Genomic DNA, 15,224 nt, shown 5'->3' with positions numbered 1-15,224 from the left:
ATTCACTTGAAAAAAATAATTGTTCCGATTTTCACACTTTACTTTGTCATCAATTTATTGTTGACAAGATAGAGTCGTGTGAAACGTCAAAGTTTATAAGAAATTAATTTCTTCAAATAAAGCAATAAATCTAAATAATTATTTTCAAGAATAATCAGTGAACGAAAGTTACTTATTGATGATTGATAAATTAATGTACATATAATAACGTATAAATAAATACGTAAAAGTAGTGCGTGTTTCTATTAATTTTTGTGATCTAACGTAGATAAGATCAATAGATATTCTTATCAAGAACAACAACAGGCTTTATACGAGCGCCAGTCACGAAACGTGGCTGTCGATTAGAAAGGCGATTTAGAATGGATACGTGAACGAAGAGCCAGTACTATTTAGTTTCTCTGCCAGTTGTTGGTAAATCATGGTTTAGAATCAACCGGAAAGCAGATTGACCGAAGAGGTGGCTAGAGGAGCTAAACGAGCTTAGGACAGCGCTCTGAGGAACGTCTAAACGCTATACATACCTGGCTGTGTGTGTACACACACGCTATACGTTACTACGAAATTACTACTCACTAGTGGTTTGGTCACTTCTGATTCATCGGGCGTCGATCACCTCATTCATAAATTTGCATTCGTTAGCACTGAATTCTGAGAAACTTGCATACGAGTGACAGTGAACATTGAATGAACAATAAATATGTATACAGATTACTAGATACGTAAATTACTATTACGTGAATTTACTATTAATTATAAATAATTTCTACGACAATTTTAAATTAGTATATAATATACTTTCAAATAAAAATAATATTTTGCAAATATAGAGATAATATTTGAACTATTATATAAGCAAGATATTATTTGCTTGCATCAAAGACATTTAGAGACATTAAATACATTAAATGCTAGAATATTAAATATTGATCTGTTAAGTTCCCTGTGATGATAATAACAAGAGAAATGTAAATAAACGTGTTTACGAAAGATATGATTAAAAAATGGATGTTTTAAAAAATTATTAAAGGAATGATTTAAAAGAAAAAAAAATAAAGCAATAAAAAAAAGCAACAGTTTGGAGGCGCCGGGTATCGATCCCGGTACCTCTCGCATGCTAAGCGAGCGCTCTACCATCTGAGCTACGCCCCCTTTGATTAAAACTTTCTTTTTCGCAATTCTCGGTGCAGACATTCAAATTGAATTGTCTTTTGCAGTAAAATATTCTCAAAAATAAACTTACTTTTCAACATTGAAGCAATTTTTCTTTATAATTAATCTTTCATTTGTTCTTCTACAATGCTGCCCGCTTTAACATTATTTAAACTTTAATTACAAATTACTTTTAAAAAGAAAGATTTGTTTCTCTCATGATTTGTTTTATAAAGTGGAAAGTATATTTAAAAACATAAAAGACATAGCCATGGTTTAAATTCGAGCATGAAATTTTGTTAAAACGATAATGATTTTATGTTATGATATGAATAATTTTATAAAAATTGTAACAACATTTTAGATTAAATTAATGGTCCCCGCCAAGATGTGTGTTGTTCGCTTTATCCCCTACTTGTTTCATTTGCTTTCTCATTTGACCACATGGCGCCAGTCTGTTCATAGGATTGTAGAATACTGAAGGAGGATGAACTCCGTGAGTATTCGCCATAGTATAAGTATATATACATATATATACTACTCTTGGTGAGATTAATTCAATTTCCAAACGTGTAACTATTTTTTTTTCTTGAATATTTTTAATCCAAGTTAAAGAATCTGAGCAACAAGATCAACACAGTTTTTATGAAATATGTCAAATCCTTGTTACATATACTATTATACTAAAATAGTTTGTAAGAAATATACTATCAAAAGAAGAATAAAATGAAATAAATATAACCCTTAATCTTTCTATTGTCAATTTATACTCCATTAATATTTGGTATTTTTGTTATCCTTCAACTTTTCTTCTCCAGTACTACTTCATTCTTTCACACTTTATTCCAAAAATAATAAATAAAACTAATCAACATACACGATACTTTCACTTACCAGATCATTCCCTAATTATCAATTCATTTCATTTTTTTTAATTTTAAACATTGCTTTCCAAGCTCTCCCAGTCTGTCTCGAATTTCCAACTTACCTTTCACCTTTCCTCAACCCTTATTCTCGAAACGGTTTCCGCCCCATTTTCCTGTCCATCTTTCACGCTCGGGCGGCACAGAGGTCGTTAAAAAAATCACGAATCGAATGGTCTAATATTACAGCTGGAGGAGAGCTTATCGGGTAGATGGCAAGGGATGAGGCAGTAAGGCTGTAAAGGGGTGGGTAATCGATCAGGGCCGCACACTCGATATTCCATCGCTTCGATTTCCACTACGGCGGCTCTATCGGAGTTGCCCGGTCAGTAAATGGAGGCAGAGCGGTATCGTTTCGCGATAACCATAAACAGCTTTGGCGAACAGCGTTTATCGGATTTCGAGGTGGCCATACCGGAAAGAGAAAGTCGATACAGACGGTGAAAGTGTGACCGAGAGAAAGAGGTCCTGTGGAACCTCTGTGGCTCTATGGCAGCCTGTTACGTCAGCAGGCCTCTTTTCCGATAATTTGCCCCTCATTAACGTAAAAGTAAATGCACCCATAGGTGGAGGGGACTGAAGTTTTGGATTTTACAGCTTTAAAACGCTATACGTTCCGCTTCCTTTCGATGGCTGCGGCCCTGCTCACTGTTTGCTCTTATTTTCCGATACCACCATCCACCCCTCTCTTTTTATTCCTTCTTCATCGTTCTATGCCTGTGCTCTCGACCGTTCTCCTTTTCACCTCGTCATTCTGGTTTTGTGCGTTACGCGGCGATTTAGCAACGCCATTTGACGATGCATTAGCTTAACAATTTGAATCAATATTAGCTCGTGATGTATTATTAGTTCGAAATAATTTGCCTGGCAACGATATAAAAAATTGAAAAGTGAAACGCTTCTGTATGGTTCAATCTAACAAATTACAATGATTAAAACAATTATGTGAAACTTTATGCGACCCTCAGTGTTTCTTGTAACAAAATTATAACGAAGAGTGAGATTAGAGATAAATTAAAGGAAAAGCCTTGAAAGAGATGCTCGAGATATTTTCTCACGATACAATTTTGAAGTAATGGCATCAATCCTCAAATATTTGTAATGTAAAAATAGGCAGCGCTATTTCTGCCGGATTATTGTCTCGGTTAGCTCGTCTGGTGAACCGAGTCGCATCGTTTTAACATCTGTACGAAGATTTTTCAGAATATAACAATAATTAACAGAATATAAAGGAAGAAAACGATATTAAAGATGTTGAAAGAATTTTTATTGTTTCATTGTACATTGAAAGAAAGAGAGAGAAAGAGAGAGAGAAAAGTGAATTAAAAATCGATCGTTTGTCGATGATCGACTCTATATAATCCCTTTCTATATATAGATGAATAAAAATATTAATTGCCAAAGAATCTTATTGCAAATTTACAGTACACGTGAATATACAAAATTGTGTGTACTCTTGTGTCAAAGAGATTCACGTTTTCAAAGGAATTTCTGGTATGTTTGCCATACATAGTTGGCCCAACTTCCTAGCAGCTTTGCAGTTAGGCTAACACCGTTCTACTGTAGGAAGTCTGAGCTGTTGAGTGAACTATCTGTATGTATGTAAACAAGCATAGAACTAACAAATTTGTTACTTCGTAGCCACGAGCCGTGTATCGAGTGACCGATACGATGTATTTGCGCACTTTGGATACGATTTATGTACGAGAAATCTCAACAGATTTGCAAGTAGAATTTGCTGATCATGCGTTAACCTTGCAAAGCTTTAATAACTTCTTTAACGATTATCGTAGAATGAATAAAAGAGGAACACTGCAATTTAAAATTATCCTTTTATTTTAGAATTATAACTCTTCGTAGTGTAAAAGGAAAGAAGTTCTATTACCTCGTTGGCCACATTTTCATTGGAAATATTCGTAAAAATAAAGTTAAAAATGAAGTTAAATAAAATAAACTTCAAACTCATTGTGGATTTTCAATTTGTTGAATTTTCATTGACAGAACGTTTAAAAGTAAATTAATGGAGCTATTATATCGTTACAGGAATCGTTTAAACTTAAATCGTTCTTAATGAATATCTTCGAAGACAGCGTAATCTTTTAATCGCGCGTCATTAAAGTACAAAGTAGCAATTGTGTAACGATAAAGTTGCCTCGGCGTTTTAAATTGCTCATTAAGCATTTAACAACAATCACATCATTTTACAGCTTGTTCCAGCATCGGAGATTCTTCAAAGCGTTAACAATGGTCATGCATGACGAGCCACACATAAAACTCCTTTCATACGATTCATGCCGAGGATGAAACGTGCACGAGATTACTCCACAGGCTGACCTTTCAGTCAGTTCTTGAACGTTTATCGACTACATTTCCTCTATAAGAAGAGGAACAGACGAGAAAATACGCACGAGTCACTTGTTGATGCTTGTTCGTCCGTTCCAGACAGCTTCAGTTACTTATAACACAGTGAACGATGCCAAGTAGGATACTAAATTTCCCGCATAAATTAAATTTACAATGTTGTGAAAATTTTCGAAACTTTAGAACAATGAAATGAAATTAGTCATTCTGTTACCAAGTTAAAATAATTCATGGCGGCATTAGAGCATCGGAGCTTGCGTTCCAAATTCACTTACGCATTGGCCGCTTCGTTTTACTGCAATCTCGTTCGAAACGACGAGGCGTGAAAATTTTCGTGGAAATGACTAGAGACTGATCGACGAACTGGTTTCAGAGTCAAAGGTGAAATTTATCAAACGTATTGAACAGGTTTCAGAGTCAAAGATGAAATTTATCGGCGTTATGTCACGGAAAGCATTGTCGAGTCAAGTGCATGACTGACCTAAGAAGACGCCGTAGAAATAACTTCAGAAGCGCCAGCGTAGCTCGCGAACTTCCGTTATTTATAGTGCAACCTGACCAACTATCTGTTCTTTGGTGCATTCTGCGGCTAATCGAACCGGGAATGCAACGTTTGAATTTTCGACATGATCAACGTTACGATCCGTTCATCCCTTCATTACTCGTATTTGCGTCCGCGCATTATTCGACCTATTCCGTGTTTCACTCGGCAATTTCCAACCAGATTTGTCCGATTACGTATCGCGCTGTTCAGTGCTCAACGTTCTTCAATGTTGAAAAATTTCGCAATTATCATTACCAGCATCCGCCAGCTGATAATTTCTTTTGCAGACGAATGAAAATACATCAATAGAATTGGCAATTGAATTGTAAATTGGTGTTAATTCCCTCTGCTTTCGAGGAAACGTTTAAAAATTCCACCGATTCAAAAGAACGATCGAAATTTTAAGTTAAACCTCGTCCAACCTTATGCGTTCTAAATCCTCCTAAAAGCTTCGTTCTACGCGATCCTAACCTACTCTAACGTAAAATTTCACGTTCTTTCGATCCCATGGTATTTACCTAGATAATTCGTAATTCGCCGCGAGCTCGTTTCGTTCCATCATGGTGGATGAGACTGTATCCAAAGTTTTTGGCGGTTCCACGCGCGCCGAAAGAATTTCGGCGTCGTATATTTAGAAAATCGCTTAGTTATTTAAACTCCGGGCTTATCCCAGGCTGTGTTCGCGCTTACATTTCGGCCGTTCCGACCGAATTGTGCAGAACTACTCCGCGCGTCGCGGGATATAAATTTGCAGGTGGGTTGCATGCCGACGCGAGGATAAATCACGCGATGAGAGATTTAACCAGCTTTGTAAAATAGACTTAACAGGTAATGTAGCACAAATTCTGTGCTCGAATGATGCATAGCACGGAGCATTAAGAGGCTCGTGATACCTACGTGAAACTGGGTGAATTACTTCGTCTCATTTCGGTGGCTTATCTTATCGGTGGTCTCCCTCGTGAAGGAAAATGAACGGGAATCTGATAAATGTTTTTACTCGGTCTACAGTCCCGCGTTTCCAATTCATTAATAGATTTCGAGCTGAACTTCTTTTTTGAAGAGAAATAGCACTTGGTTAATATAAAATTATCTAAAATTATATCATTAATAAATCTAAATTAAAATATTAAAAATTATATAAGTATAATTAAAGTATTAAAAATTATATAAACATAATTAAAATATTAAAAATTATATAAACATAATTAAAATACTAAAAATTATATAAACACAATTGAAATATTAAAAATGATACAAATATAATTGAAATATTAAAAATTGTATAAACATAATTAAAATATTAAAAATTATATAAATATAATTAAAATATTAAAAATTATATAAACATGATTAAAATATTAAAAATTATATAAACATGATTAAAATATTAAAAATTATATAAATATAATTAAAATGTTAAAAATTATACAAATATAATTGAAATGTTAAAAATTATACAAATATAATTGAAATATTAGAAATTGTACAAACATAATTGAAATATTAGAAATTATATAAACATGATTAAAATATTAAAAATTGTATAAACATAATTAAAATATTAAAAATTGTATAAACATAATTAAAATATTAAAAATTATATATATAATTAAAATATTAAAAATTATATAAAGATAATTAAAATATTAAAAATTATATAATTAATAATCCTAAAATCATATAAAATTATTAGTTTGTCTCGGTTTAATCAGAAGACTTGAGTTTTATTGTTTGGTTCGCTGGTTTAGTAATATTCTGGAATCTAGAAGTATGTTACGTTTTACTACTTCCAAACTGCAATAATACGTAGAAAGAGCATATTGCAAGATTTTCTTTCGTGAACGCGAACCTCGGACCACTGTCTCTCGGACTGCTTTTACGAAATTGAGATCGACGAATTTATACGATGGCAAGAGCAACGTAGTGGTTTGGATGGTTTTTATTTTGATTAAAAGTTTCTCAGTCCAAGAAACTTATATGTATATTTTGTATCGATGTTTTCCTTTTTTATTAGAACTTAATGTTAATGAGTGTTTATGTGATATTTTGTATCTATCGTGATATTTTGTATCTATCGGAATTATTCTAGAATGAATGAGGTACAAGATAAGTGTATCGTCAAGCGAATGAGTTTTGAAATTGAATTTCGAGTCTCTGTTTCTCTAAGAATAGGGAAATGACAGACATTTTTCAGAAATCATTTGTCACCAAACTAAAGGAGAATTCTATAAAAAAAAAGGAGAATATTCCTCTAAATATTTTGCACTATCGTTCGTGGAATTGTCGATGATACATCTGACTAGTTTTTGAGTATCCTCGAAAACGTGTGTGACGACGCGTATAAATATAAATCTTCACTGTTTTAACGGTCTTCTCTAGATATTTGCAAAATCAACCGATGCGAAATTCTTTCTCACGGCTGACTGTATTCTCAAATTAGAGCCGACGTAATGTTCCGCGTAACGCCAGATCGATGAATTTTTTACGATAAATTATTAATCGCGTCTTCTATAGACTTGATCATTAGATTCCTATAAGATATGAATCATTCGAACTACTTGCACACAAAAATTGCTCGTTGCAGAGATAATTCGTTAGAACGAGTCGTGATCGCAACTTTGTAGTAATAAAGCGGAATGAACGTTTAACGCGACGAGAAGCCACGTGTTCCATTCTACGGGTTAATAAAATCGTTAAACTGAACGTGAACTTCGTTGAAATAACAATTTCCAATTGCATAACACATACATCTCCGTGCTCGGTTTCGTTCTACGCCGTAAAATTTTGCGGAGCACGTCCACAAGAGTAGACGCAAGTATGTAGTTGTAACTCAATCCCAAGCTTCGCGTTTACGTGTGTAGTTGTTAACTTTCCTGAATAAAAAATAATCCCTCGTCATTAAATTGGCTTATGAACGTAATCGGAAACAAATTTGAATATTTCATTCCCCAGACCGAAGTAACATGCATGATATTTCCTTGTAATTATTCAATCACAGTACTAATGAGAGTCGATGAGGAATACGCAGAGTTTGTATGTTTATTCAATTCGTGCGAGTCGAGTGGCTACATGCGCGCGTACTTGACATTTTCTCGCGAGGATGACGTCAGACGGAATCGTTTAAATTAGATAGGTCAACGATTGAAGGAAGACGGGGAAACTCGTCTGTTTTTTCTCGTCGTTTCTGATCGTTTTGTTCGACAGCGTCGGGGAACATCGTATACGGCAACAATATCGCGACGCAACTAAATGACGCGATCATAACAGATTATCTGAGCAACGTCATAAGTCAACTGGGGAGTGCTGGGACCTTCTATCGCACTCAGACAGGATGTAACATTGAACTTAACTGGCTAATAACCTCCGGCTATGTCCAATCTATAGACAAACTTTTCATCTTTCGATGCACGAGATGTGTTGCGACGTGTCGAAACGACGATGACTTCTTTTTTTTTTTTTTGCTTCTACCTAATCGATCGACCTGATCTTCGAGCCAGTTCATTCTATTCACGAGCGATATGTCTGACGCTCGATATAATGATCGTTTATCATTTTTCGTACGTGTAGAAATTGGCCAGAGCCAATGCGCGATGTCTCGTCTGACAATGTTGCAGTGAGCCGCGCGTGATCGTGGCCGATATTTACCTTTTTCATTGCTATCTGTACGTGCAACAATGTGACAGAAGCGTTCTGTCTATCTACCCAGGCTCACGTGTAACACGTCTGTGGTTAAACACTCGTCACGTTTCTCTTGTTAATAAAAAACGACACGCGTGTGGGTACGCTAAGTATGACAGATGACGAGGGGGCCAGCCTCATAAACGATTTGCGCGGGACATTCGCGCGCACAGAAGCGACGAACGGTGCAATTTTCGCAGTGAGAAGCGATCGGATCTGGTGGGTCCGATAGAAATGTGGAAACGTGCTCGAGAAGAAAGTTTGGCCGATCGTCTGATCGAAAGATTGTTAACAAAATATAAATATCATACCGTACGTGTCATTTCAACACCGTCTGTTAAATGCACGATAGCTTAATACTAAATTTCTTCTCTCGATAAATTATTTCGAAAATGTAAAAATAGATGGAAGATAATTTTCCATTTTGTCTTTAATCACTACGTTCTTTCCTCCGTGATAAAACCTCCGTGAGCCGAAACGATTCAAAGAAAGTGTTAAAACCTATTGTGAACTCGATCGTTTTCAATCTTTTCTACACAATCGCAATCTCCACTTTCGTTTCGTTAGTTCACTAAATACCGATTTAACAGTCGGCAGCGCGAAGTCGCGCGTTTCGTTGGGAAAAATTGGCAAACAGGCGGATTAGCGTTGGCCAAGCCCTCGTAAAAACTCGATTTCCGGGCGAACAACCGTTCTTCCGGCGATCCGGTTTACCCACCCTTTATCCTTTTTCCGGTATTTTTATCACTCTCCCCCCCCCCTTTTTTTTGTTCCTCTCCTCTGCTTTTGTTTTTACGTTCGGTGTGGCATCCGAGAGGATCAGCGCTACCGCTTCCGTCGATCGTAATCGCCCGCGATTTAACAAACCGCGAGAAACTCGTCGATGTAAATTCATCGACGAGTCTCGCGGCGAACTGGATCGAGAGCCAGCTTCCGGGATCGAATTCTTTTTTTTTTTTTTTCCCATTTATGCACGTGGAACTGTTCCAAACGTCACGGCCACTTCCGCCACGTTATATTTATTTTTCCTCCCCTCTTGCCCATTTTCATTCCTCGTGCCTACTATCCTCTTTTTCTAGTTTCTGTAAACTTCGCGCCACTTGCGGCGATTGAAGTCGCGAATCGTTTAACCGGAAATATCGCAGTTTTTTTTTTTGTTTTACACGTTCACCGGTTTACTACGAAGACAATTATTCTATTCTGAACGATTGGAATCTGCTTTTTCTTTCGAAAAGAGTGATATACAACTCCGTGTTTCTTAGGTTATAATTCAAACATTTCTCTATAGTGGTGACGTTAAATTTAATTTAATATCACTAGAAGTATGATCAAAAATATTAGGATTTTTTTCTCAAAAAGATTTAACACTGAAATGCCCTAATTTTATTTCATTTCTAACGAACAATCTTCACCCTGATTTTCCTTGATTTATCCTCTCCCACGATCAATCTATCTTTAACCGAACCCAGAAGTTTTCAAAAGCAAAAGCAAAAGAGGCTGCGATCACACGTGTATGATCGATCATGGTTTTAGAACACGTTTATTTTCACACAGTGTAGCGTCTATCGTCTGGCGTTCAGAAATCGTAATGGCGCTTCCTCTGGTCCGATCTACACATCTGATTTAACGTCAATATTTGACGAGGTGAGTTATATTTGTCCAATAGAAGGTAAGGATCTTAGGTAAGATTTGCTGATAGACGACAATACAGCGTGATAACATATACGCGATTAGATTAATAATACTGCCTCTCAGTGTCGTTCGTAAATTTCGCAATTAGTCGGCGAAATTTACGTTTGGTATAGAGGCAATTCAGTTAATCAGCATGTTATTAAAAGTAAAATATACTGGCGTCACTCTTAACTGGATGTGACACTTCGATAGTACTCGCTGGACGAGATAAATCAACGCAGAATCTTGAAATAATGAAATACGATGAATTCTCTTTCCATCTAATTATAACTATTCTATTCTCTGAAACTAAATTATTCTGTAGAGAAATTTAATTTAACATAAATTTCTATTGATCAGGACATAAAGACACAAATTTATATAAAATAACGTAATTATTCTTATTGTTCTATCTGTACTAATAATTTTTCGGCGTAGATGAGACAAGGTGCCACGTATATTTAGAAAAATTATATTTTGCTTAAATTTTTCAACATTTCAGGAAATTCTCTAGGATTTGTCACAATCACGTTTTATTAATCTATCGTGAACAATTTCTCTGTACGTCACATGTAATTAAAAGGAATTACACCTCGTTCGTTTAATTCTTAGAACTGCCAATAAAAACGCGTTCTTTTAACAATGTAATTAACAGCTGAATTGGGAAGTTTTTTGGGGAAATATGGCGTCAATGAGAGGCTTCTTAACCCCATTTTACGTATGAATGAAGTCTTTAATTAATCAGAGAGCTCGCTGCCACGGTTTATTGACGAATGCAGGTCCTTTCATCCGAAAGTTTGCCAACGCGGCCGACATTCAAATATCGCGAGAGAAAATTTCCTTTAACATTCGCTGCTACGTTTGAACGACTGAACGGAACTCGATTCTCCTTTTCTTCCCTTCTCTTCAAAGTTTCTTTCTCTCGCGAAGAATAAGAACGAATATAAAATTACAATGCTGTTCTCGTTCTTGGACGTTCTTTTCATTATGTTTTTAATGATATTCGTCACATTCATGGCATTGTCATTTTGTTATCGCTCTCTTTCCCGGAAGCAATTGAAATTCTAAAAGTTTAAAAGATTAGTCCGCGTACTGAATGTATTGTCGTCTATGCGACGTATTAGAGAAAATTTTTGTTCTTGGTATCATTGCCATTAAAATTGCTACCGAGAACGCGATATTTTCTATTTAATTTCTTCTATTAATCTCGCTGCATTTTTTTATCGTTCTTTGATTCGAACCTTTAAAAATATTTTAGATTCACAAAAGGATCTAATATAAATGAAAATAAACTGAACATCATTGTAAATGACTTTTCTGTTCAATTTCATGTTAAATAGTTTCTTGAAAAAAGAAAAAAATGCAAATCTGTTTTATTTGCCAGAATGAAATCAGGATTGAAATATGAAAATTCGAGGATCGCAGTAGGGAGAAGGGTTAAACGAAGATTAATGTCATTACGCGAAACGAGCAACCAATAACAATACCTAAAATATGGAATTGGTAATCACTAATTAAATAACTTGCATCTTTGTTTATAGTTCCATTAAATTCTCTGAAACATTCCAACATTATGCAGCTTTATCTCGGTAAATACCCAGCGATTTTCTTCCGAGCAATTAATCATATACAATCACCTGTTCCAAATGCATAATAATGGCATCTCTAATCTTCGTTTCAATAATAAATTACTAACGCAGTCGCGTTGACGGTAACCAACAATAAATATCGATTGTACGTTCATGGTCTTTTTAAGAATGGCTAGATACACTTTCATTTTATTTCTATTTTATATCTCCGAGATTTTTTCATTATATTTTCATTAAATCCGATTAAATTTCCAACTAATTCACTCATTTTGATAAAATAATTTTAATTTAATTTAATTTCAATAAAATATTTTCCATCTACTATTGTCAAAGCAAAGCAAAGACAAAATTTTCAAGAATCCTTCGCAACAATTTAAGGAGAAGTCTAATGAAATATTCTCCGATTAATATTATCGAATGAGACAAAGTCTAGACAACATTTTCAAAAATCGTTCGCGGAAGCTTCGGAATAATTCGAAGCGACAAGCTTTAATAGTTCCAGCCAACGTCATCGAACGAAACAGGGTCTAGAGTACAGAATTTTCAAGAGTTCCTTGAAATAGCCATGGAATAGAAGAGAAGTCTACTAAAATATTTTCCAGCTAACGTCATCCGGCAAGACGAAGCCTGGACAAAATTTTCAAGAGTTTCTTGCAACGATCCTCGGGATAATTTAAAAAGAGACATCTAGCGAAATATTATCGAGCAAAACAGAGTGCAAACACACTTTTAACGAGTTCTTCGCGATAATTCAAAGAAAAAGAAGAAGAAAAAGAAAGAAAGAAAGAAAGAAAGCTTGGCTTACTCACCAAGAACGCAGAACAGGGCCAGTATCCAATGCGTCAGCTCTCCCATCACGTCGATCGTTTCTGAAGCACTGGATCAAATGAAGAAGAAAAAGGAAAAATACAAACAAGAAAGAAAAAAAAAAAAAAAAAAAGAGGAGAGATAAAAGACGAAAACGTACGTTTACAAGTTCTGTTTTCGATTTGCGTGAAGCGTAACGCTTTCACTTATATTTAGGCGGCACAGCAATAATAGCACCGGTCCACGTTGAGGAAGGGAGGCACTGGAGAAAAGAAGGAAAAGCACGAACGGAGGAACGGCGACGTTCCGCTAGTGGTGTTCAAATCGCTGACAGTCCGCGGGGCCAATCGGCAGGGTTCCCCTTCCTTCTTCCGGTACCAAACCGACCATTCACGGAACCTCCCTTCGAAACTATTTGATTTCAACACTCAGTTCAACGTTTATTTTGTCGGGACAACGTGCGTGTGCCTCTCCAAACTGCGCGCCGATCTTCCTCGACGGAGAGTAATGATCCAAGGTTCGAACTCTTATCTCGATTCCGCTGATAAGAAATCTGTTACATTATGTTTGCATTATGTTACATTGTCATTTGTGACGTACTCGGCGAGAGAAAATGAAGTTTCAAGTTTACTGTGACACTAAAGGGATGATATATTTGTGAGAATTCTTAAGTGGTCTTGAAAACTTTGCGTCTTACACGCATTATATCTGTATAGTACGATTTTCAATGCGTTTTCGAAATAAAGTAGATTGATCGTCATATGAATTCTTACTCAATAATCTTATCTTGATAATACTGCATCAAACAGCATTGAGATAAGAGATTCGTTGTATTTTAACGAATTGCAATATGATAAAAAATGACATTGAAATTAATCGTGAAACTAAAAGAGTGACAAGAACATTTAATGATTAAAGTCAAAATCTCGGAGATCTAACTTGCACTCGCGGTCCATTAATGTAAATGAAATTGAAGACACACAAAATCAGTTTGTAATCGAAGGAAGCACTGCACGTGGAACGTACGCTTTTCGACGACCGAGCAAACAAAATTGAAATGCCCTGATCGAATCGGGCAACCCTCTGACATTGGAGAACAATTCCGTTCTTTTTAGTTAAAAGAAACACTGGACATAGCTGGCTCGTGAAAATATTGCGAATGTATTATACATATTCACTTGAATGTTTCATGGAACTGTTTTTTAACGATAAAACTATACATGTAAAATAATTATTCATACCAATTTTTTTCACTAAATAAAAATTTACAGTAAACGTTTCGTACGAATTCCCAGCTTTGAAATTTCGTCACAATATGGTCGCAAATGACAGTAGATATTTTACTTTCGGGAAAAGCGAATAAATTTATCGACTCAACCTCGAAATGATTATTTTTCTAATTCTCCATTCTATGCTACTGAAATCCCTTATACTCCTTCGAAGCAACAAATCGAGTCACATTTTTGAACAAACGCGCCCGAATACTTTCGCGAGCCACCGGATTTCAAAACTAAAGAGGACAGAATTCCGACGCCACTGACAAAAACGAACCCCCGACGTCCGTGTTCACGCACTTGGAATACTCTCGACTCGGTTCACGGTCGAACAGTCAACCTCCCTCGCCGCCGCGAACTGCGTGCACTCGCACGAGGAGTCGAAGATCCCGACGACGGGGATTGTCAAGCGTGTTCACACAACTAGTTCCTACGGACTTGGACGCATATCTCAACGCAGACCTCGCGGTTCTGCGTGTAGAATAACACGCGCCGTGTTTGAACGACGGAGAAACGAAAGGCAGCAGGGCGACTGGTTCACTCTCTAATCCTCTGTCTCGCTGCCGGTCGTCTCCTCCGTCCGCCTCCGCGTCTTCCTCCACCGCCGCCTACTCCACTGACACCGACGTCGGTGTCGTCGTCGACGAACTCTTCCCCTTCTACTCAACCAGCTTGTTCCCGTCTTCGCGTGTCGCCGAGGATACGCGATATTTTTGTATCCCCGATCGCGGAGGCGGCCGCCGCAGGTCTACGCGGAGGTGAACAGGCCTCGAAGAACGGACGAGTACGAACCCCCTTGTTACCCTTTCCGGCAAATGCTGAATCTGTCACGCTGCACTGCTGATGGCCTTTGAACTTTCTCCTTTTCTTTTTTCTCCTCTCTTTTTTTTTACCGTCATCTCCTTTTGAAGACGACGAAGGAGATAGGTTAGGGGTGAATCGAGTTACAAGATGGAAGTTTCGTTCGCTGGAGAACGTTTTCGTTTCCAGTCGACTTTTCGATAATCTCCTTTGAAAGCTTCGTCAGATCAGACAGATAGCTGGAAAATTGTGTCGTTGAATTCGTAACACGACAAAGTTGTCAGTCAGGGAATTGATAATTGTGATATAGAACCATTACATTTCCTGTATTTCAATGTACAAAGTGGCACGAGTAGTATTGTGCACGAATTTCGAATTGACTAATAATTAGCCAAGCAACCAAGCGTCCTGTACACGGGTCATT

At 36.6% G+C, this 15,224-nt stretch overlaps 1 protein-coding gene and 1 non-coding gene across 6 annotated transcripts in view; both read right to left on the bottom strand.

The window, feature by feature from the left end:
- LOC122528561 (xaa-Pro aminopeptidase ApepP-like) overlaps nt 1–13,383 on the bottom strand; it is a 40,102-nt gene extending 26,719 nt beyond the window's left edge. For 2 of the 5 annotated variants that reach the window (XM_043653833.1, XM_043653836.1), the window contains exons 1-2: nt 13,015–13,383; nt 12,728–12,795 (exon numbers count right to left, since the gene is read on the bottom strand). In XM_043653833.1, coding sequence (XP_043509768.1) covers nt 12,728–12,773 — 46 coding nt within the window. In that variant the 5' untranslated portion in view covers nt 12,774–12,795; nt 13,015–13,383. The other 3 variants (XM_043653832.1, XM_043653834.1, XM_043653835.1) reach the window with 2 other exon arrangements.
- Trnaa-agc lies at nt 1,080–1,152 on the bottom strand. Its single transcript has one exon. It is a non-coding gene; the product is annotated as a tRNA-Ala (tRNA).
- Nucleotides 13,384–15,224: the final 1,841 nt, after the last annotated feature.

Source organism: Frieseomelitta varia, unplaced genomic scaffold, assembly GCF_011392965.1.
Source record: "Frieseomelitta varia isolate USP_RPSP 00005682 unplaced genomic scaffold, Fvar_1.2 scaffold_252, whole genome shotgun sequence".
Lineage (NCBI taxonomy): Eukaryota > Metazoa > Arthropoda > Insecta > Hymenoptera > Apidae > Frieseomelitta > Frieseomelitta varia.
Note: the sequence above shows the minus strand (reverse complement) of the source record. Positions and strands in the feature narration are given on the sequence as shown.